Below are 24,064 nucleotides of genomic sequence, written 5' to 3'. Positions count from 1 at the left end.
CTTTGACTTAGAAAATTTAGTTAAAGTTTTGTAATCGACTAACTATCAAGCTGTGTCTCAGTAACATGAGTAAGTATCTGACTGAAACTTTACACAAGACATCAATTTCATCTACATATCCAAGTTAGAGAACTCTTGGTGGAATAGTCAGAAACTCTTGTCTTGTGGACAGATGCTCTTGTTTGGTTTAGAGATTGTGGAATAGTTGAACTTGTTGTCATGTTGACAGCTCTGTTTTCTGTTACATTATTTTACCTCCTTATTTTGATTTTTTATTTGTTTCATCAATTTATCAGCCAGGAGTGTGTGTTTGGGGGGGGGGGGGTCCTTCATTACTAGGTTAACATAGTAGGGGATTTTGGAAAATTTGTGCAAAAGAAATTCCCAAATACAGTAGCTGTACCCTTCTGAATATGAAATGCTATCAAATCTTAGGTGGAAGACACTGTCTGCGGACCTTTAGGCGTACTTTTATTGACAGTCCAAGATAATATATCTGTCTCTTTTTCCCCTGCTATCATTTTACTAAGTGCGTGTGAAGTCCGGTGTTTTGTTTCCTGTCTAATTTCTGTCTGATGACACGGTTGAATATATTGATAACACGTTCGGCAGGAAAGGAAAATAACTTTCTATCCTTCAGGGAGCAAAATTTGTTTTTATGGCATGCCAAGTAAATGGAATCATCCAGTCAAGTACTTTCCCTATGTACAACTCTCGGTGATAAATGAATATATTCTCAGATTTCTAGTGTCTTACATCAGTGAAAGAAAAACAGACATGAATAGATTAATTTTTTGTTTCAGATCAAACAGCCGGTATAAAAATGAACAGTTTAAGCTTTGAGGCCCTCCTATGTTACAATGCATTTTGTTTTCCCCTATGTCAGAATATAAACTAAAACTAATTATACTCTTTGATTCATCTTTTTCATTATAAAAAATGCAGGAGTAAGTTTATTGTTAGGGTTTTTTGGAATGCTTCTCAGCATTTCGTTGTGATATTTCCTGACTATCTATTTTAGGACTAAATATGGATATTTGATTTGTATTCCTTTTAAAATAGCATCTGAAGGTCTAATGAAGATCCAGTGTCAGAATTTTCAGTATTATCTGTATGGCTGACTGTTAGAGATATAATTATACAGCTAAATAGCAAGAGACTGTTTAATAGATAACATTTCTCAATATTTTGGAAATTTGGGCGATCCTGGGGGGAGATACATCACATTAATTAGTTAATTGAGAAATGCTCAATGTAAAGGATGAATCAGAGATTGATAAAATTGCATAAAGAATCCATCATGTGAAGTGCATTTTCTGACAAATGCATGCAAATTGTTAGCATTTCTCTGAAGCCTCTCTAGAAATAGAACTGCATTTGAATAGTCTAACAAACAGGTCTTACTAACAGTAGAATTGTGCATGCTTTTAAACATTCTGGAGTAATTGTGCAGCTCATTAATCTTAAATAGGTCCAAACCAGTGGTAACAGCTTAATTTCAGACAGGTACAAAGATTTTCTACCCAAGGGAAAAATACAGTGAATAAAATTAGAAGTGAAGGAGACAGTGAAATTAACAGCTGTAGAATACTTAATGTACCTAGAGTTAGAAATATGGGATACTGTAACACATAAGTATTTCTTCATGTAGAAATATGGGGTAGTACTGTAATACACAAATGTGCCTACAGTCAGAAATACAGGATACTGTAACACATAAATGTGCCTTCATGTAGAAATATGGGATACTGTAACACATCAGTATGTCTTCATGTAGAAATATGGGAACTATAACACATCAGTATGTTTTCATGTAATAATATGGGATACTGTAACACATCAGTATGTTTTCATGTAGAAATATGGGATACTGTAACACATCAGTATGTTTTCATGTAGAAATATGGGATACTGTAACACATCAGTATGTTTTCATGTAGAAATATGGGATACTGTAACACGTCAGTATGTCTTCATGTAGAAATATGGGATACTGTAACACATCAGTAAGTCTTCATGTAGAAATATGGGATACTGTAACACATCAGTAAGTCTTCATGTAGAAATATGGGAACTATAACACATCAGTATGTTTTCATGTAGAAATATGGGATACTGTAACACATCAGTATGTCTTCATGTAGAAATATGGGATACTGTAACACATCAGTATGTTTTCATGTAGAAATATGGGATACTGTAACACATCAGTATATCTTCATGTAGAAATATGGGATACTGTAACACATCAGTATGTCTTCATGTAGAAATATGGGGTAGTACTGTTACACATCAGTATGTCTTCATGTAGAAATATGGGATACTGTAACACATCAGTATATCTTCATGTAGAAATATGGGATACTGTAACACATCAGTATGTCTTCATGTAGAAATATGGGATACTGTAACACATACGTATGTCTTCATGTAGAAATATGGGATACTGTAACACATCAGTATATCTTCATGTAGAAATATGGGATACTGTAACACATCAGTAAGTCTTCATGTAGAAATATGGGGTAGTACTGTAACACATACGTATGTCTTCATGTAGAAATATGGGATACTGTAACACATCAGTATGTCTTCATGTAGAAATATGGGATACTGTAACACATCAGTATGTCTTCATGTAGAAATATGGGATACTGTAACACATCAGTATGTCTTCCTGAAGAAATATGGGATACTGTAACACATCAGTATGTCTTCTTGTAGAAATATGGGATACTGTAACACATCAGTATATCTTCATGTAGAAATATGGGATACTGTAACACATCAGTATGTTTTCATATAGAAATATGGGATACTGTAACACATAAGTATTTCTTCATGTAGAAATATGGGATAGTACTGTAATACACAAATGTGCCTACAGTTAGAAATATGGGGTAGTACTGTAATACACAAATGTGCCTACAGTCAGAAATACGGGATACTGTAACATAAATGTGCCTTCATGTAGAAATATGGGATACTGTAACACATCAGTATGTCTTCATGTAGAAATATGGGAACTGTAACACATCAGTATGTTTTCATGTAGAAATATGGGATACTGTAACACATTAGTATGTTTTCATGTAGAAATATGGGATACTGTAACACATCAGCATGTTTTCATGTAGAAATATGGGATACTGTAACACATCAGTATATCTTCATGTAGAAATATGGGATACTGTAACACATCAGTATATCTTCATGTAGAAATATGGGATACTGTAACACATCAGTATGTCTTCATGTAGAAATATGGGGTAGTACTGTTAACAATATGTATGTCTTCATGTGAAGAAATATGGGATACTGTAAACACATCAGTATGTCTTCAGTAGAAAATATGGGGTAGTACTGTTACACATATGTATGTCTTCATGTAGAAATATGGGATACGTAACACATCAGTATATCTTCATGTAGAAATATGGATACTGTAACACATCAGTATGTTTCATGTAGAAATATGGGGATACTGTAACACATCAGTATATCTTCATGTAGAAATATGGGATACTGTAACACATCAGTATATCTTCATGTAGAGATATGGGATACTGTAACACATCAGTATATCTTCATGTAGAAATATGGGGAAGTACTGTAACACATCAGTATGTCTTCATGTAGAAATATGGGGTAGTACTGTTACACATATGTATGTCTTCATGTAGAAATATGGGATACTGTAACACATCAGTATATCTTCATGTAGAAATATGGGATACTGTAACACATCAGTATGTCTTCATGTAGAAATATGGGGTAGTACTGTTACACATATGTATGTCTTCATGTAGAAATATGGGATAATGTAATACATCAGTATATCTTCATGTAGAAATATGGGATACTGTAACACATCAGTATATCTTCATGTAGAAATATGGGATACTGTAACACATCAGTATGTTTTCATGTAGAAATATGGGATACTGTAACACATCAGTATATCTTCATGTAGAAATATGGGATACTGTAACACATCAGTAAGTCTTCATGTAGAAATATGGGGTAGTACTGTAACACATACGTATGTCTTCATGTAGAAATATGGGATACTGTAACACATCGTATGTCTTCATGTAGAAATATGGGATACTGTAACACATCAGTAGTCTTCATGTAGAAAATAGGGATAATGTTAACAATCAGTATGTCTTCCTGAAGAAATATGGGATACTGTAACACATCAGTATGTCTTCATGTAGAAATATGGGATTCTGTAACACATCAGTATATCTTCATGTAGAAATATGGGATACTGTAACACATCAGTATGTCTTCATGTAGAAATATGGGATACTGTAACACATAGTAGTCTTCATGTAGAAATATGGGGTAGTACTGTAACACATACGTATGCCTTCATGTAGAAATATGGGGTAGTACTGTAATACACAAATGTGCCTACAGTCAGAAATACGGGATACTGTAACATAAATGTGCCTTCATGTAGAAATATGGGATACTGTAACACATCAGTATGTCTTCATATAGAAATATGGGATACTGTAACACATCAGTATGTCTTCATGTAGAAATATGGGATAATGTAACACATCAGTATGTCTTCCTGAAGAAATATGGGATACTGTAACACATCAGTATGTCTTCATGTAGAAATATGGGATACTGTAACACATCAGTATACCTTCATGTAGAAATATGGGATACTGTAACACATCAGTATGTCTTCATGTAGAAATATGGGATACTATAACACATAGTAGTCTTCATGTAGAAATATGGGGTAGTACTGTAACACATATGTATGCCTTCATATAGAAATATGGGGTAGTACTGTAATACACAAATGTGCCTACAGTCAGAAATACGGGATACTGTAACATAAATGTGCCTTCATGTAGAAATATGGGATACTGTAACACATCAGTATGTCTTCATGTAGAAATATGGGATACTGTAACACATCAGTATGTCTTCATGTAGAAATATGGGATACTGTAACACATAGTAGTCTTCATGTAGAAATATGGGGTAGTACTGTAACACATACGTATGCCTTCATGTAGAAATATGGGGTAGTACTGTAACACATACGTATGCCTTCATATAGAAATATGGGGTAGTACTGTAACACATATGTATGCCTTCATGTAGAAATATGGGGTAGTACTGTAATACATACGTATGCCTTCATGTAGAAATATGGGGTAGTACTGTAATACATACGTATGCCTTCATGTAGAAATATGAGTGTGCCTACACTTAGAAATTTGGGGTAGTACTGTAACTTACAAAGAATGTGTCTACATTTAAAGACCTCTGACAGTCCTGTATTTAGGTTTGTCTAAATAATAGGGCAGTCTGTCTTCTGGCCAGAAAAATTACAGTCACATGATCACTGCCTGTCTGCTAGAAAATTAAATAAAATAGGAATTCTGCCCACAATCTATTTGTTGCATTTATTTGTTTGATTGTCTAACCTCTGTATGTTTGTGTATGAATACTTCATTTCCTTTGGTCTGTAGGGAGTAATTACAAACATTGCAGACTTTCTCAGTCTTGTGCTTGACGTGAATTCTTTCGTTTACTGTATTCTTATAACTTGAATACCCTTGAAAGTCATTGTCGAGATGTTAACAAGTGTATTCTCTTAGTTAGAGAAATACTGCCACTTGACATGACACTAGAATTCTTATGTACATTGTTAGAACAGGGAAACAAGTACTGCTCATAAAGACTCAGATTTTATGTTGTGATTCCTCTCTATTTTAACAGAGTTTTATGAAATGAGTTATTAATAATTCATAACGTTCATATTAATAGTGTCTAATGCAGTTTATCTGCAAGTGTTCAGCATGTAGAGAATGTTTGAAGAAAGTTGTGCATCTTGTTTCTAAATCCAGCATGATCAGTGGGAATCTAAATGAGAGAATTAAAGATCAAAGTATCTAGAATAAATATAACTTTATCCTCCTTCAGATATTGTACTGCTGTAGGCATTCAAATTCAGTTCTAAGAAATAATGGTGCCATAAATATTTAAATGAATGCACTAGCAATTTGAAGTAAGCTGCACTCGCTTAGAAATAAACATAGTTTCTTACTAAATTTTCCATTATGTAATTATTCATCAATCCTTGTGAATGCGAAGTTTTAAACAAATTATTTGCGTTCTTCATAAGCGCCGAAGCCTTTTTGAACTCCAAAATTTCCTGAAACAGAATGTAATATTTTTATGCCCCCGGAAGGGAGGCATATAGTTTTTGAACCGTCGGTCTGTCAGTCTGTCCGCATTTTTCGTGTCCGGTCCATATCTTTGTCATCGATGGATAGATTTTCAAATAATTTGGCGTGAATGTGTACCACAGTAAGACGACGTGTCGTGCACAAGACCCAGGTCCGTAGCTCAAAGGTCAAGGTCACACTTAGACATTAAAGGATAGTGCATTGATGGGCGTGTCCGGTCCATATCTTTGTCATCGATGGATGGATTTTCAAATAACTTGGCATGAATGTGTACCACAGTAAGACGACATGTTGTGCGCAAGACCCAGGTCCGTAGCTCAAAGGTCAAGGTCACACTTAGACATTAAAGGATAGTGCATTGATGGGCGTGTCCGGTCCATATCTTTGTCATCGATGGATGGATTTTTAAATAACTTGGCATGAATGTGTACCACAGTAAGACGACGTGTCGTGCGCAAGACCCAGGTCCGTAGCTCAAAGGTCAAGGTCACACTTAGACATTAAAGGATAGTGCATTGATGGGCGTGTCCGGTCCATATCTTGTCATTGATGGATGGGATTTCAAATAACTTGGCATGAATGTGTACCACAGTAAGACGACGTGTCGCGCGCAAAGACCCAGGTCCGTAGCTCAAAGGTCAAGGTCACACTTAAACGTTAAAGGTCATTTTTCATGATAGTGCATTGATGGGCGTGTCTGGTCCATATTTTTGTCATTCATGCATGGCTTTTAAAATAACTACGCATGAATGTGTGACACAGTAAGACGACGTGTCGCGTGCAAGACCCAGCTCCGTAGGTCAAAGGTCCTCAACTCTAACATCGCCCATAACTATTCATTTAAAGTGCCATCGGGGGCATGTGTCATCCTATGGAGACAGCTCTTGTTTCTTAAGCATTACATATAGCTGATGCATTTACGCCCAATTTCCTTAAAAAATAACTGGCAGCCACCAGGTTTGTCTTCTGCATATCCCCCTCTGCCACTGACTTTTTTGATGCTGGCAGATTCCCAGCAAAGGCATCGTGGGACCTTTATGATTTTGTACAACATGAAGCTAAATGGGGATCTACCCATCCTTGGAAAATGATCTGTTTTCTTTAAGATGATGAATTCTGGAATACTTTTGGCAGGATGCCTGTCACTTAATCTATTTGGCCATGTTTTTATTACACATTTGGGTAATGGAGTTGATGTCTATGCCCACTTTATTTCAGTAAATATGGTATAATCTGTACAGTGTGATGCAATAAGTACAAGAAACTTACACAAGGAGATGAGGATAAAACGATCTGAAACTGAAACAACACATATTTAACAATGTATTTTATGGAAATAATGTATTTTAGATATTTTTTGGCCAATTCCTCGACTCCCACTTCCCCATTTTTTTGAGAGTGGGAGGGCACTTAGATTTGCCCTTGTCTGTATGAATGTCTATCTATCTGTGTGTCTGTCCAAGTGTGTGTTTTGCATAACTCAAAAATATTTTGACCTAGGGTCATGAAAGATGATAGGAATGTTGTTCAGCATGTGAAAGTATGAACTGACCATTTGTTTAGTATTTCACTCAGCCAGACCAGAGTTATAGTCCTTGACTTAGTAAAAAATATGCAGAAAGGGCTTTAAAGTGTGTGTCGCACATATCTCATACATTTCAAAAAAGTTTTGACCTAGTGTCATGAATCATTATAAGAATGTTATTCAGCATAAGAAGTTATGGGGTTTTGTTTAGGATTGCATTCGGACAGACCAGAGTTATGGTCTTAAACACATTAGAAAGTAATGCTTAAAGGGCCAAAGTTTGTGTTTTGCGTATCTTAAAAAGTCCTAATGACATGAAACCATTGTGAACCAGAGGTTTTATTTGGGAATTACCAAACCTCTGCTTGACCTTCACCTTATCTGATTTCTAGTAATTATTGATGATGTTCCACAGTATCCCTGACCCCCAAATCCCCACCTACACCCAGTATACCCCCTTGACTGGCACTCCCACCTCAAGGTAATGTGAACGTTTACTTGTTATTGCGTTGTCTGCAAGTAACATATGACTGTGAGTAACATATGACTGTGAGTAACATATGACTGTGAGTAACATATGACTGTGAGTATCATATGACTGTGAGTTACATATGACTGTGAGTAACATATGACTGAGTATCATATGACTGTGAGTTACATATGACTGTGAGTAACATATGACTGAGTATCATATGACTGTGAGTAACATATGACTGAGTATCATATGACTGTGAGTTACATATGACTGTGAGTAACATATGACTGTGATTAACATATGACTGTGAGTAACATATGACTGTTTGATGAGACTAAGTGGGAGTATCAGTGTTCTATAGACATACAACTAGTTCTGTCAATGAGACCTTTGGAAATGAGTAACAGCAAAATGTACAAAAAGTCCTCATTTAAATAGATCTTGGGAGTTCAGTAATGAGACTTGTTACATCGCAATATCTATAAAATTATCATTCCAGATGAGGATCAGTGCCATATGGGGCAATTTTCTCCTGTCATAATCACCTCTGAGAAATAGAATTATTACATACTGTCTGGTAACATAAACTTGAAATAACAGTATTGATTCCTACAGTACAAGACTTGCCCTTTATGACAGGAATAATCCCCATAGTAACTGATATTTGCATCTTGAAATGGTGTAACTTTGTTAGCTTGTCTTTAAGTGGTGCATACAGCTGAAACATCTTGTGATGCCATACACTCAAACTTTGCATGAAGTTCTAAAAAGAATGCTGAAAAAAGTGTCTTATTTCTCAGATTTTGGCACCATTTTAAGTTTTGTATTAAAGAAATATTAAACCATTATTCTTTCCATTCATTTAGTTTATTTGTTTTCTTTTATTCTGCAACAACTACCTTTAATATACATATATACTGAAAATATTCTTCCTGGAAGATACTTCCTCACTGAGAAAACACTACTAAAGTCATTAGATTTTAAGTATATCAAACAATGTCTTTTAAATACAATAAGATGACTAAAAGTCTAATTTGGTGAGTATGTATTAATATATTGTCCCAGTGTTAGAACTGGATAAATGAGCCGTGCCATGAGAAAACCAACATAGTGGGTATGCGACCAGCATGGATCCAGACCAGCCTGCGCATCCGCGCAGTCTGGTCAGGCTCCATGCTGTTCGCTTTTAAAGCCTATTGGAATTGAAGAAACTGTTAGCGAACAGCATGGATCCTGACCAGACTGCGCGGATGCGCAGGCTGGTCTGGATCCATGCTGGTCGCACACCCACTATGTTGGTTTTTTCATGGCACGGCTCAAATGATGAATGTTGATGTATATTTTCAGTCCAGCTAGTGGTTACCTGTACATCACAATTATCTACAATATCTCGGTGAGTCTGGCCCTGTACGCACTGTTCCTGTTCTATCATGCTACGAGAGAGCTTCTCAGTGCGTACGACCCAGTGTGGAAGTTTCTCACAGTAAAATCTGTCATCTTCTTGTCGTTCTGGCAAGGTAAGTCAGCTGTTTTTCCCTTCAGAAACTGTATCCAAAACTATTTCTTGTAAATTAACCTTGTCTTTTTCTCTAAGTCACCCAAAGTTTATACTAGACTAAAGAAAAAGATTTTACATAAATATACTCATCAGACACTACTTTAAAAACACTCCAGTGTTGTTCTTGACAATGAAAAAAATGATAAATTTGTTCAGATGGTTTGGCTTGGCATCTTGAAGGGGTAGCTAGAGCTAAAAATAAAAAAAGAACACCCTACCATATGTGGTCTGTAGCATTTTTGTATGGACATCCTTAAAGATTCTTCAAATGGTTCCACATTGAAAAATCCTTTACACACTTGATGGATCAAAACCAAACTAGGTATGAAGCATTTTTAGCTCACCTGAGCACGAAGTGGTCAAGATGAGCTATTGTGACCGGTCATTGTCGTAGTGGGTAGCCTTGTTAACACTCTAGAGACCACAGTTTTGACCCAATCTTTATGAAACTTGGTCAGAATGTTTGTATCTCTAGGTCAAGTTCGAAACTTGGTCACAAGGGGTCAAAAATTAGGTCAGTAGGCCAGATCAAAGGAAAATCTCACAGGCTAGAGTCCACAGTTTCAGTTTGAAACTCATGAGAATTATTCAGAATGTTTGTCTTGGTCAAGTTTCTCTACGTCAAGTTCGAATCTGGGTCAGGTGGGATCAAAAACTAGGTCACCCAGTCAAATCAAAGAAAAAGCTTGTTAACACTCTAGAGGCCACATTTATGACCCTATCTTCATGAAACTATGTCAGAATGTTTATCTTGATGATCTTTAGGCCAAGTTTGAAACTGGGTCATTTGGAGTCAGAAACTAGGTCACTAGTCTGGTTTGAAGGAAAATCTTGTTAACACTATAGAGTCCACATTTTAAGTTTGAAACTCAGAATGTTTGTCTTGATGGCCCCTAGGTCAAGTTAAAATCTGGGTCATATGGTTTCAAAAACTAGGTCACCCGATCAAAATTGAAAACCAAAGGAAAACCTTGTGTATGCAATAGAGGCTGCATTTTTCACTAGATCTTCATGAAATTTCATAATGTTGTCTTGATGAAATCTAAGTCAAGTTCGAATATGGGTCATATGATGTCAAAAAGTAGGTCACCTGGTCAAATCAAAGAAAAACCTTGTGTATGCAGTAGGGGCTGCATTTTTAACTGGATCTTCATGAAATTTTATCAGAAGGTTTGTTTTGATGAAATCTAGGTCAAGGTCGAATATAGGTCATATGGGATCAAAAAAATAGGTCACCAGGTTGAATCAAAGAAAAACTGTATGTATGCAATATGGGCTGCATTTTTCACTTAATATTAGTGGAATTAGATCAGAATGTTTGTCTTGATGAAGTCTAAGTCAAGATCAAATATGGGTCATCTGGGGCCAAAAACTAGGTCACCCTAAAAAACTGTGTGTGTGCTATAGGGGCTGCAATTTTCACTAGATATTTGTGAAATTTGATCAGAATGATCTTCTTGATGAAATCTAGGTCAAGTTTGAATATGGGTCATCTGGGAACAAAAACTAGGTCACCTGGTCAAATCAAAGAAAATCCTTGTGTATACAATAGGGGCTGCATTTTTCACTGGATATTCATTGAATTTAAACAGATTGTTTGTCTTGATCAAATCTAGACCAAGTTTGAATATAGGTCATCTTGGATCAAAAACTAAGTCACCCGGTCAAATCAAAGAAAAACTTTGTGTGTGCAATAAGGGCTGCATTTTTCATCAGATGTGCATGAAACTCGGTCAGAATGTTGGACTCCATGAAATCTTGGATGAGTTTTTACTGGGTCATGTGGGGTCAAAAATTAGGTCACCAGGCCAAATCAAAGAAAAAGCTTGTTTACACTCTAGGGGCTCGATTTTTTATTCAATCTTCATAAACCTTTGTCAGAATGTTATCATGAAGTCTTGCATGATTTCGATTCTGGGTCACGTGGGGTCAAAAACTAGGTGAAATCAAAGCAAAATCTTGTTTACAGTCTAGAGGCCACATTTTTGCTCCAATCTTCATGAAACTTGGTCAGAATGTTTATCTCCTTGAAAACTCTAACAAGCTTGTTACTGTGTGTTACTCAGGTGAGTGACCTAGGGCCATCTTGGCCCACTTGTTGTATGGACCCCTCTGAAATTTCTTCCAGATGGTTCCATTTGGCACCTTTTAGGGGCTGCCAAAGCTAACAGTTTTTGACCTTTTCATGAACCATTAAATGGATCTTGACTAAACTTGGTCTGTAGCATCCTTACGTGTACCTCTCTCAGATTTGATTAACTTTATTGGCTTGACATCTTTTTAAGAGACTGCAGAGCTGGAAATAAAGAAAATCCTTTAAACTGTTCACCAAACTTGGTCAAAAGCAGTCAAAAGGTCAAGGTCCTCCCAAGGTGAGAAGCTTAGGCCTTTTTAGGCCTCTGTAATTTTTTCTTTGTGGGAAATTTCTTATGTAATTTACAAAGAATAATTTCATTTCAGGTGTTCTATTGGCTATTCTTGAGCACGCTGGTGCCATAAGTCCTATCTACTCAAAGGATGGGACAGAAACTGCAGGTATCGGTACTGTGTCAGCCGGGTACCAGAACCTGTTCATTTGCTTTGAAATGTTCTTTGCCGCTATTGCGCTGAGATTTGCATTCCCCCATGCGGTGTACAGTTCAAGTCCTACCAACACAACAGGCAGAACTGTCTCCTTGCAGAGTATATCAAGCAGTTTGAAAGAGACGATGAATCCCAGGGACATGATGCAGGACGCCATACATAATTTCCACCCCAATTATCAGCAGTATACTCAACAGGGAATGAAAGTCCCACACGAGGAGGAACATAATGATACCGGCTGGTCGTATGATCAGTACCAGAATAGAAATGGCAGCCGAGAACATCAGCAACAAAATGGCCATATGCCAAACTCTGATTCGTCACATAAAGAAAGTCGACATACAGGTCCAAGTGCGGATCATTCAACAGGGTCTGCTCATCTTCCTCCACCTCATGGTCAACAAAGACAAGTAGGACCAAGGGGGGCAACTCCCAGTAGACGCTTTAATGAGAAGACAACTCTACTCAGCTCTGATGATGAGTTTCAATGAGTTGTCACTGAGAACCTCATTAATATTCACAAACTGGTTGGCAAGGTTCTAAACAAAGGCATAGTGTTAAGCAATGTTTAGACTAATGGCTAGGTGAAGTGTATGGATTATGTACTTATTTTGTTGTGGATGGAAAGGTGATGTGTTACAGGTAAATGGGTTGTGCTGACCATGCTAGAACTTGACATTTATATATAGCTGCATAGATCTGAAAGGGACCAGACAATACTAAAGGAAATATTCCAGACTTGTTACATATAACCATCTTAACATTCAGCAGGGTTTGTCGTACCTAATAAAGGAAGAAAATCTGTTTGTACCAGAAAATCAGAAATTTGATTCAATTAAAGCCATGTTGAAGTCACGATCATTGGTGAGGGAGTGATGTCTAATTTGATCTAGATGAATCGGTAAAATGTGCAATCTTTTTTTAGCTCATCTGATTTTTTGAAAAAAAATGATGAGTTATTGTCATCACTTGAGCGGTTGTCGGCGTCGGCGTCTGCGTCGGCATTGCCTGGTTAAGTTTTATGTTTAGGTCAGTTTTTCTCCTAAACTATCAAAGCTATTGCTTTGAAACTTGGAATACTTGTTCACCATCATAAGCTGACCCTGTATAGCAAGAAACATAACTCCATCTTGCTTTTTGCAAGATTTATGGTCCCTTTTGTACTTAGAAAATATCAGATTTCTTGGTTAAGTTTTATGTTTAGGTCAACTTTTCTCCTAAACTATCAAAGCTATTGCTTTGAAACTTGGAATACTTGTTCACCATCATAAGCAGACCCTGTACATCAAGAAACATAACTCCATCTTGCTTTTTGCAAGAGTTATTGCCCCTTTTGGACTTAGAAAATCAGTTTTCTTGGTTAAGTTTTATGTTTAGGTCAGCTTTAATCCTAAACTATCAAAGCTATTGCTTTAAAACTTGCAACACTTGTTCACCATCATAAGCTGACCCTGTACAGCAAGAAACATAACTCCATCCTGCTTTTTGCAAGATTTATGGCCCTTTTTGGACTTAGAAAATATCAGATTTCTTGGTTAAGTTTTATGTTTAGGTGAACTTTTTCTCTTAAACGACAAAGCTATTGCTTTGAAACTTGCAACACTTGTTCACCATCATAAGCTGACCCTGTACAGCAAGCAACATAACTCCATCCTGCTTTTTGCAATAATTATTGCCCCTTTCGGACTTAGAAAATCATTTTCTTGGTTGAGTATTATGTTTAAGTATACTTTTCTCAACTATCAAAGCTATTGCTTTAAAACTTGCAACAGTTTTTCACCATCATAAGTGGACACTGTACATCAAGAAACATAACTCTATCCTGCTTTTTGCAAGAATGATGGCCCTTTTTAGCTCATCTGATTTTTTGAAAAAAAATGATGAGTTATTGTCATCACTTGAGCGGTTGTCGGCGTCGGCGTCGGCGTCGGCGTTGCCTGGTTAAGTTTTATGTTTAGGTCAGCTTTTCTCCTAAACTATCAAAGCTATTGCTTTGAAACTTGGAATACTTGTTCACCATCATAAGCTGACCCTGTATAGCAAGAAACATAACTCCATCTTGCTTTTTGCAAGATTTATGGCCCCTTTTGTACTTAGAAAATATCAGATTTCTTGGTTAAGTTTTATGTTTAGGTCAACTTTTCTCCTAAACTATCAAAGCTATTGCTTTGAAACTTGGAATACTTGTTCACCATCATAAGCAGACCCTGTACATCAAGAAACATAACTCCATCTTACTTTTTGCAAGAATTATTGCCCCTTTTGGACTTAGAAAATCAGTTTTCTTGGTTAAGTTTTATGTTTAGGTCAGCTTTTATCCTAAACTATCAAAGCTATTCCTTTAAAACTTGCAACACTTGTTCACCATCATAAGCTGACCCTGTACAGCAAGAAACATAACTCCATCCTGCTTTTTGCAAGATTTATGGCCCCTTTTGGACTTAGAAAATATCAGATTTCTTGGTTAAGTTTTATGTTTAGGTCAACTTTTTCTCTTAAACTATCGAAGCTATTGCTTTAAAACTTGCAACTCTTGTTCACCATCATAAGCTGACCCTGTACAGCAAGCAACATAACTCCATCCTGCTTTTTGCAATAATTATTGCCCTTTTTGGACTTAGAAAAATCATTTTCTTGGTTGAATATTATGTTTAAGTCAAGTTTTCTCATAAACTATCAAAGCTATTGCTTTAAAACTTGCAACAGTTTTTCACCATCATAAGTGGACACTGTACATCAAGAAACATAACTCTATCCTGCTTTTTGCAAGAGTGATGGCCCTTTTTAGACTTAGAAAATCATGGATAGGACAATATTTCTATTATACAAAAAAAATCAGATGAGCGTCAGCACCCGCAAGGCGGTGCTCTTGTTATACTTAGAAAATCATGGGTAGGACAATAGTTCTATTATACAAAAAAAAAATCAGATGAGCGTCAGCACCCGCTAGGCGGTGCTCTTGTTTTTTTAAATAATCATGCCTATTATGTATATATTAAACACTAGGTCTGGATACCAGTTTTTTCTCCAAGTTTGTTTGTAATACCAACCAAAATTGTTGTGACAGATTTTGAAAATATTATTTAATATACTCAGTATTGCAGCTTTACTTATATACGATCCAAGTTAAATGTAACATTACAGTTTTCAGTTACTTTGAGAGTGACGCTTATTTTCTGTACAGTCATCCAGAATGTCACTTCGGTAAAATGTCTTTTAGGAGAGTAATTCTGGAACCTGTTACTTTCAGCTTTCAAGCAAGATAAAATATTCTGTTAGTATTGATAAAACCTTTTTGTTTTGAATCTAGTTTGTTTTCAGTGTTTTTGTACTTGCCATCTTATTTGAGAATTTATTGCCACAAAAATAACCACTGTGGGTAAAATTTCTTTGCTTGATAGACCTCACCTGAATCATCAGTATTTATTCAACATTCTACTGATAACCTCCTTCACACACAACAAACAATAAAATATTGTACACTGATTTGTACGAACTCCTACACTTGATGAAAAACAAAAAAAGAAACCAGTAGTGGTCATTGTCAGTATTCAGCAGAAACTTGGAGTTTGTATGAGTAATTGTTTGATAGTAGTTCTGGAGAAAAGCTTGGAACAAACTGTTGTGATATAAAATGTCCCTGATTTAAGAGTCATTTGTGGTTTATTTTGTGTTTCATAATGAGAGAGTGTATGCTTCCAGCACATTAAGTTCCTAAACTGAAAAATCACACCACCCAAAATTCAGCAAAAACTAAATTTTTACGACGTGATCTGACCAAAGAAAAATACAGAATGAAGAAAGTTAACACAAAAAAAATTATGCTTTACTAAACTGACCTATCAAAATTGTGTAAAGAGAACCAATCAAAATAAATTTTGAAGAATGTTAGCCAATCAGAAGAAATCAACAAGTTTTGGATTTACTTGATTTTGATAGAGAAAAATGTTTGGTTCTCAATAATTAACCAATTTTAATGAATCAATTAAATCGCCCAGATTGTATTGTAAGTTTTGTTTCTATTCTTCATAGCAATATATACAATAGTCTACTTAGAGAGTTATATATGCCAGTTCTGTTTGGAGATAATGACTACTGAGATTCTTCGAGCAGAATGAGATTATGTTGCAAGACTGAGATCCTGTTGGTGGAGTGAGATTGTGTGTATTGAAGTTATTTACCCTCGTCACTAGTATATTACCATATAGGTGAGCATAATGAGATTGTGTGGAAGATGATGTGGTGTCAGTTACATTCTGTTTGTGAAATGACATCATGGCAAAATGGGGTCATGTATACCAAATGACATTTTCCTCGTTATCAATGTATATAGATTTAATTTATCAAACATTGTTTTACTTTTTGTGAAAATGCCATGATTCCAGCATCAGCTTTGTTTTATTTTTGTGTGTTTGCTTACATAATGTGAACAAGGGGTAAAGTTCTTTATCAGTTATGTTTTATTGTAGTTAAAAATGTAGCAGATGATAATGTAGGAAACATTTATTTAAATAAAATATTAGCCAAGTTCTCTGATGCGGAAACAATTTAAAATAGAAGTGGTAGTCTTTTGAGAATAATTTAAAATAGAAGTGGTAGTCATTTGAGAAACATTGTACTACTGTCTTTACTAACAGTTGATTGATTTTGTTCACAGAGCTGAAATATTCATGCCTGACTGAGCTTTGTATCTCCTACACAACTGGAGTAAAAGTAGTTTTGGGTATCCTTGTCATGTTGTGGTAAGTGTATGGAAAAGGAAAATGTTACTTCTTGAAAACTGACTGGCAAACATCATGTATAAAGCTGATCTTTTTGCACAAAGTCGATAATCTATGGAAGGAATTCTCAGAATTTTTTAGGTTTAACATTGAGATTGTGATGTAATAATGAACTTGAATGTTAATGTATAGATCAGTTAAGACATACCAGGACCTCTGTATGTATAAGGGTTGTTTTATATGTACATGTATTATTATAACTTTTTACTGTTAAAGGCAACAACCTTTAGCTTTTGTATATGAAGTATATGTGATAGTTTTGTTTCCCATTGGAGCGGAGTTTATTATTTATTGACCTCTTAATTCTTAACCAAAATTGAATCATGCTTATATATATTTTTGTGAGCATTTTAAACACTGTACATATCACATATCATGATTATCACCCGTACTGAACAAAGATTGGGTTGGTTTGTATTGATTTGACCCAAACAAGTTTTGGTGTTTCTTACATTTTACGTATGCTTCACTTCATTGTATATATCATTGTCATTGTGAGGATATGTAAATCATACTCATTGTGCTGGTAAACAACACAGAATTTATATTTATGTTGCCATGTTATAGCATTTTAAGGAACTCACACCTGTTTTAAATTCATGAGTCACACATTTTGCAAAAGTCAGTGTAAACTAAGCTCTCACAAATGATATAAAATATTCAGAACAGCCATATTAAAAAAAACAAAAACATTTTGATTATGAAGGAAAACAAAATTAAAAAAATTAGCCCAACTGATTTGTTTAGACATGAGAATATTGTTTTGATTTGTTTTTCTTATTACTTATAAGAAGTTTTCATAATATTCAAATACTTTTTATCTTAATAACACTAATTGCTGTAATTCACATATTCAAAATGAAAAACAAAAATACTTCCAGGGTTATAAACATCAATGATAGCTGGTTGGTTACTAGTTTGTTTTTAGCTCATCTGATTTTTTGAAAAAAAAATTATGAGTTATTGTCATCACTTGAGCGGTTGTCGGCGTCGGCGTTGCCTGGTTAAGTTTTATGTTTAGGTCAGCTTTTCTCCTAAACTATCAAAGCTATTGCTTTGAAACTTGGAATACTTGTTCACCATCATAAGCTGACCCTGTATAGCAAGAAACATAACTCCATCTTGCTTTTTGCAAGATTTATGGCCCCTTTTGTACTTAGAAAATATCAGATTTCTTGGTTAAGTTTTATGTTTAGGTCAACTTTTCTCCTAAACTATCAAAGCTATTGCTTTGAAACTTGGAATACTTGTTCACCATCATAAGCTGATCCTGTACATCAAGAAACATAACTCCATCTTGCTTTTTGCAAGATTTATTGCCCCTTTTGGACTTAAAAAATCAGTTTTCTTGGTTAAGTTTTATGTTTAGGTCAGCTTTTATCCTAAACTATCAAAGCTATTGCTTTAAAACTTGCAACACTTGTTCACCATCATAAGTTGACCCTGTACAGCAAGAAACATAACTCCATCCTGCTTTTTGCAAGATTTATGGCCCCTTTTGGACTTAGAAAATATCAGATTTCTTGGTTGAGTATTATGTTTAGGTCAACTTTTTCTCTTAAACTATCAAAGCTATTGCTTTGAAACTTGCAACACTTGTTGACCATCATAAGCTGACCCTGTACAGCAAGCAACATAACTCCATCCTGCTTTTTGCAATAATTATTGCCCCTTTTGGACTTAAAAAATCATTTTCTTGGTTGAGTATTATGTTTAAGTCAACTTTTCTCATAAACTGTCAAAGCTATTGCTTTAAAACTTGCAACAGTTTTTCACCATCATAAGTGGACCCTGAACATCAAGAAACATAACTCTATCCTGCTTTTTGCAAGAATGATGGCCCTTTTTAGACTTAGAAAATCATGGGTAGGACAATATTTCTATTACACAAAAAAAATCAGATGAGCGTCAGCACCCGCAAGGCGGTGCTCTTGTTTTTATTTTGTAGTTTATGTTATGGTGTTTACAGGTCACAAAATGCTATTTATAGATTGTTTGCTCACTGCGCAGAATCTGTGTGTCTTTAAGTCTGTCATGCCTAAAGTTAATTGTGGATACAGTGAGTGTTGGTGAATGAAAGCACAGTGAATAAACAGTGTATAATAGCTTGAAAGAATCGTAATGTATTATATGGTCATTTTTGGTTGCAGGATACAATTTCATAGAGCTTGAATCTTGTACTTTTAATTGGGTTTGTGTTAAAAAATTTGTAAAAAGAAAAGGTTGAAATAGTCACGGGCACTATGTTCCCTTTCACTAGAACTATGTTTCCCCTCACTAGAACTGTGTTCCCCAGTTTAGAAGTATGTTCCCCCCACACTAGAATTGTATTCCCCAGTTTAGAACTACGTTCCCCTACACAAGAACTGTGTTCCCCAGTTTAGAACTATGTTCCCTCCTGCACAAGAACAGTGTTCCCCGAGCTATAAGTATGTTCTCTCTCACTAGAAGTATATTTATGTAAAGAGAGTGTTAGTAAGTCCTACCCATGATGTTTATTACATGTAATGTAATGTTTAGTAGTTCTCTAATGTTAAAGCTGTAATAGTGTTTAAAACACTGGCACAATTTTGAAAGGAAGGAAGAAGGCATTTTTATGTAGCTTTCATTGTTTTGGTATAAAAGGTTGTAAATGTATGTCAAGAAGACAGTGTAATATTTTCCAATGAATTTGGTCTGGCAGTTTGCGAATACAACTAAATAGAAAACACTATCTTAATCTTTGTTATTTCCTTATATGTCTATATGGTAAAAAATATTTAACATATTTTGAGGTTTTCCTTTTTATACCAGTCTAAATGCATTTGACACTTCTGTCTCATTTCATCTGGAAAATTATTTTAAGTTTTGAACACTATTATGACTTGAACAAGTCATGTGATTTTTGTTACAGGTAAAAATGTTTGAAGATTAGGATCATGTGTTGGTGCTTTAAGCAGCTTATTTTAACTATATATGTATTCACTGTTTTTATATGTGGAGATCTGTTAATGATTGATGGCCTCCAAACATAGTTTTTACTGTCGGGTGAACTACTCCTGTAATGGGCTGATGGTCTGGTCCATTTGAGCAGCTTTCTTTAAATAATAGGAAATTACTTTTTATTATGAGAATAGTATGACATTTAATGTATTTACTTGTTTCAAAGCTTTGTAAAAAGAAAATTTATTGCAGAAAATTGCTTCCCAAAGATATATGGTTTCATTGATCTACATTGTAGACACAGTTGCGCTATTGCAGAAAATTGATGAGAAACTATTCAAGTCAGCGCTACCCTGAACAATAAATTATTCTCTTTGTCTACAGTTTGCTTAATTTAGTGCTACATCTACCGTAATAATGGCAAAGTTTTGTTCTTTATAAAATAGGGATGGAATTTATTTCACTAGTGTAAGCACAAGTAATGAAAATATTTGAGAATATCCCACCTCAGCATTGTTAGAAATGTGTTCTTTAGTGTGTAATTAGTTATACATCCTCTTGTTTTGTTAACTATTGTTGTTGAATTTTCTCTCATATATTGTATGGTAATAATCTAGTCTTAGATTTATGTACTTGTGTTGTCACTTTGATAAAACATGTATGTCTGAAACTGAAGTCAGTGCTGAAGTGATGAATATACATTAACTCTTATATTATATGTGTATATTGATGGGAAATAAACAGACAAACAGACAAATTCTTTATTTCATCTCGGGGTACATATGTACAGCATGAGGAAATACAAATATTCTGCAAAGAACAGTTACGCTTCATATAGTGGAAATATTATAGCCAACAATGTACATTAAAGGTTGAACAGAACAAGTTTTTTTGCATTAATTGGTAATTGTTAGTAAAAATTGACATTGTTGGTAAAGATATGGACACAGAATTAAACATTCTGCATTAATAACAAATTAAGTGTTTGTTTCATCTTGTGTGTAAAACTTGGAGATACAGTTAACTGGCTTTGTTCTGTCCGTACTGAGATACCAGCAACACATTAAAATACAAGTACATTGTAGCTTCAGAATCATCACTATAAAACAATAACATTATTGTATAACCTGGATTCACAGGTCCTGGAATGGATAAAATTTCATGCGAAAGTAAGTTACCGTAAATCATTTCAGTGGTTGTTCCATATTAAACCTTTCCGCAGTAAGATCAGAATTGATGGATTCTCTAGCTGGGTGGATGATAGAACAAGTTTCTCTTGCTTAGTGAATGGTAGAGCAAGCTAAGATTCAAGTTGAAACAAACTGATACTTACTATTTAGCTTGTTCAGCTTCAGTTATTATTGGTTATTTCCATATTTGGTTTGGGCAAAAATGTGATGGGCTCTATTTTGGCTTAAACTATAGTTTATATATTGCTTTAAGGTATCTGGTACATTATGCATCCTCTCAGGCTTATAATTTCTTTGATAATGTGTGAATGCAAGTCTTACTAAATTTCAGTTCATACCTCAACTTTACTTCATATAGCTTTGTTTCAAGGAGGTAGCAAAAAAGCAGTCTTAGATAACAAAAATAAAATGCAGTATGAGCAGAAAGGTTTCAGGTTAATGTTTTTCTATCGCAAACTTGTAAAATCTTTTTTATAAACATTAGCAAAATAATGTCACAATGTTCTAGACATGTATATAGGTATCAAGACTTGTCAAGGAAACAATCTTTGCCAGATTTTCTTAATTCATTGTTTTACTAAGGTAATAAGGTAACTTGGCTCCTTCAAGGTAATTTAGAATTTAGTGTTCTTAAGGTAATACATTGCTTATTGAGATAATTAGCGCTTTAGAGGTGGTTTTAGCAAAAATTCCAGACTTACGTAATAATCTGAACATTTCTTTGCAGGGAATACTGTGTCCACCACACTGAGAATAAATAACTTGATATAACTATAATTTTGTAGAATTTATATTGACAGAAGCAACTTTCTGATAACAGTGTCATGTAATATCTGCTAAGGAGTTTAAAATCATTGCTATTTTCCAACATTGTTTTTTGTATAGATACTGCAGTAGTTAGTTTTAGTGCCCTTGTAATTACAGGCAGACCAGAGCTGCATATTTCTCTCCAGAGCTCTAGATTCTCATGGAACTTTAGGTTTTTCTCCCGGAGCTCTAGAATTTAACTGCCAGGGCACTAGATTTCTCTCACACAATGCTAAATTTCTCACACACAGCTCTAAATTTTACTTGAGGGCACTAGATTTCTTTCTGGGAGCTCCAGATTTCACTGCCAGGGTACAAGATTTCTCTCCCAGATCTCTAAATTTCACTTGAGGGCACTAGATTTCTCTCCCAGACCTCTAGAATTCTCTTTTTGAGCTGTATTTCTAAGAGTTGAATACATTTCAAACTTTGTATAGTTTGAAAAATTAGAACATTGCAAATGATTCCTGATGAAACATGTTATATAATGGGGCACATCTTAATGAATTTTTAGGAAATTCCATTTTATTGCATAGATTTTTTTTGGCTTCTGGCAAGTCCTATGTTATATAAGAAGTTTTACATTGATTCTCTTTGTCATTACAGAATGCATGTTCCTAATGTATTCAGTAATTGATTGATGATTTGTCTAATGTGACCCGATTGTGATGCAGGAAGGTTTTCAGTCGATTATCCGGTCTTCTGTCGGATGTTTGTTAAGGAAAATGATTTATCAGTATTTGACTGGTTTGTTCCATGATTGACTGGTTTGTTCCATGACATTCGTTGTGAAATACAAAATTATAAAGAAAAACATCTTCAGCTAAATATATAGTCATTAATATATGGTAGAATGGATCAATTTACAGCTATACAATTAATTCTTGAATAAAAACTTTCTATGCAAAGTGTCACTGTAAAGATTCTTGAAGATTTTTCTTTGCCAGTTCAATGATTTTTTTTTTGAGACTCATTTTAAGACTCGTATTCAAGTAAAAAAATTTCTAGCTCAACTATTTGAAATTTTTTCTGAGCTCTAGTTTTTATTTTGTCAAAATTATGTCCTTTTTTATCATAAATTTCCATGTGAAAGTTTTGCTTGCAAGCATGTTTCTCAAAAACTACAATGCCAAATGCTTTCAAACTTAACACATGTCTTTGGCATTATTAGATGAATTCATAGGACAAAGAACATAACTAGCTTATATTTTGTTCAATTAAGTGCTGTCCCTTTTTCACATATTTTGCATGTAAGCAGGTTTCTCAGAAATTGTGTGGTCAAATGCTTTCAAACTTCACATGTCCTTGGTATCATGAGATGACTGCATGCTCTAGCTTTTATTTTGTCAAAATTATTTCCCTTTTCAACAGAGGAATTTTGTGACAATTTTGCATGTAAGCATGTTTCTCAGGAATAACTGGACCAAATGTTTTCAGTTTCTCCACATGTCTTTGGCATCATGGGATGACTTCACATGGCAAGTTTCATAACTCTGGCTTACATTTTAGCAAAATCAAGCCCATTTTTCAACTTGTAAAAACTATGCCAGAAATGTAAGCTAATGTTATATGGAAGGCATGCAAATAGTTGAGTACACCATCATTAGCCAGTTCTTGTTAAGTAAATATTATTTATGATTATGTAAAATGTGGCTATCTTAAACATCAGTTGTTAATTAGTAAAGTTTTCTCTAGATAATATTTGGAAACAGTCGATGTTGGATTAATATATATGCATGAGCCCAGATTTGTTCTATTCATGCAGTTGCTAAATCAATATTTATTGTCATTGGGAGAAACAATTTTGCATTTGGCTATGGAAATAAATTTTGTACATGTATTAAATGAAATAATGACTATGAAATCAGTGACAATAGATTGACAGTGTGAGTTTGTGATATCTATCATATTTTTTGTGTATTTGTTGTATGTATATACATTTGTACATGTGCCAATGGTCCATTCTCATGTTAATTGTCAATAAAAGTTATTTCTTGTA

The 24,064-nt window shown here is 34.8% G+C and overlaps 1 protein-coding gene across 2 annotated transcripts in view; it reads left to right on the top strand.

The window, feature by feature from the left end:
- Positions 1-24,064, top strand: part of LOC123563672 (transmembrane protein 184B-like) — a 63,175-nt gene extending 39,111 nt beyond the window's left edge. Inside the window, exons 7-9 of one of the 2 annotated variants that reach the window (XR_008369352.1) lie at positions 9,572-9,741; positions 12,243-15,020; positions 18,691-24,064. Coding sequence is in view for 1 of the 2 variants with exons in the window: in XM_045356611.2 (XP_045212546.1) it covers positions 9,572-9,741; positions 12,243-12,856 (784 nt within the window). In the remaining variant the exon portion in view is untranslated. Of the gene's footprint in view, positions 1-9,571; positions 9,742-12,242 lie in introns of both variants that reach the window. The other variant, XM_045356611.2, reaches the window with a different exon arrangement.

Source organism: Mercenaria mercenaria, chromosome 2, assembly GCF_021730395.1.
Source record: "Mercenaria mercenaria strain notata chromosome 2, MADL_Memer_1, whole genome shotgun sequence".
Taxonomy (NCBI): Eukaryota; Metazoa; Mollusca; class Bivalvia; order Venerida; family Veneridae; genus Mercenaria; species Mercenaria mercenaria.
Note: the sequence above shows the minus strand (reverse complement) of the source record. Positions and strands in the feature narration are given on the sequence as shown.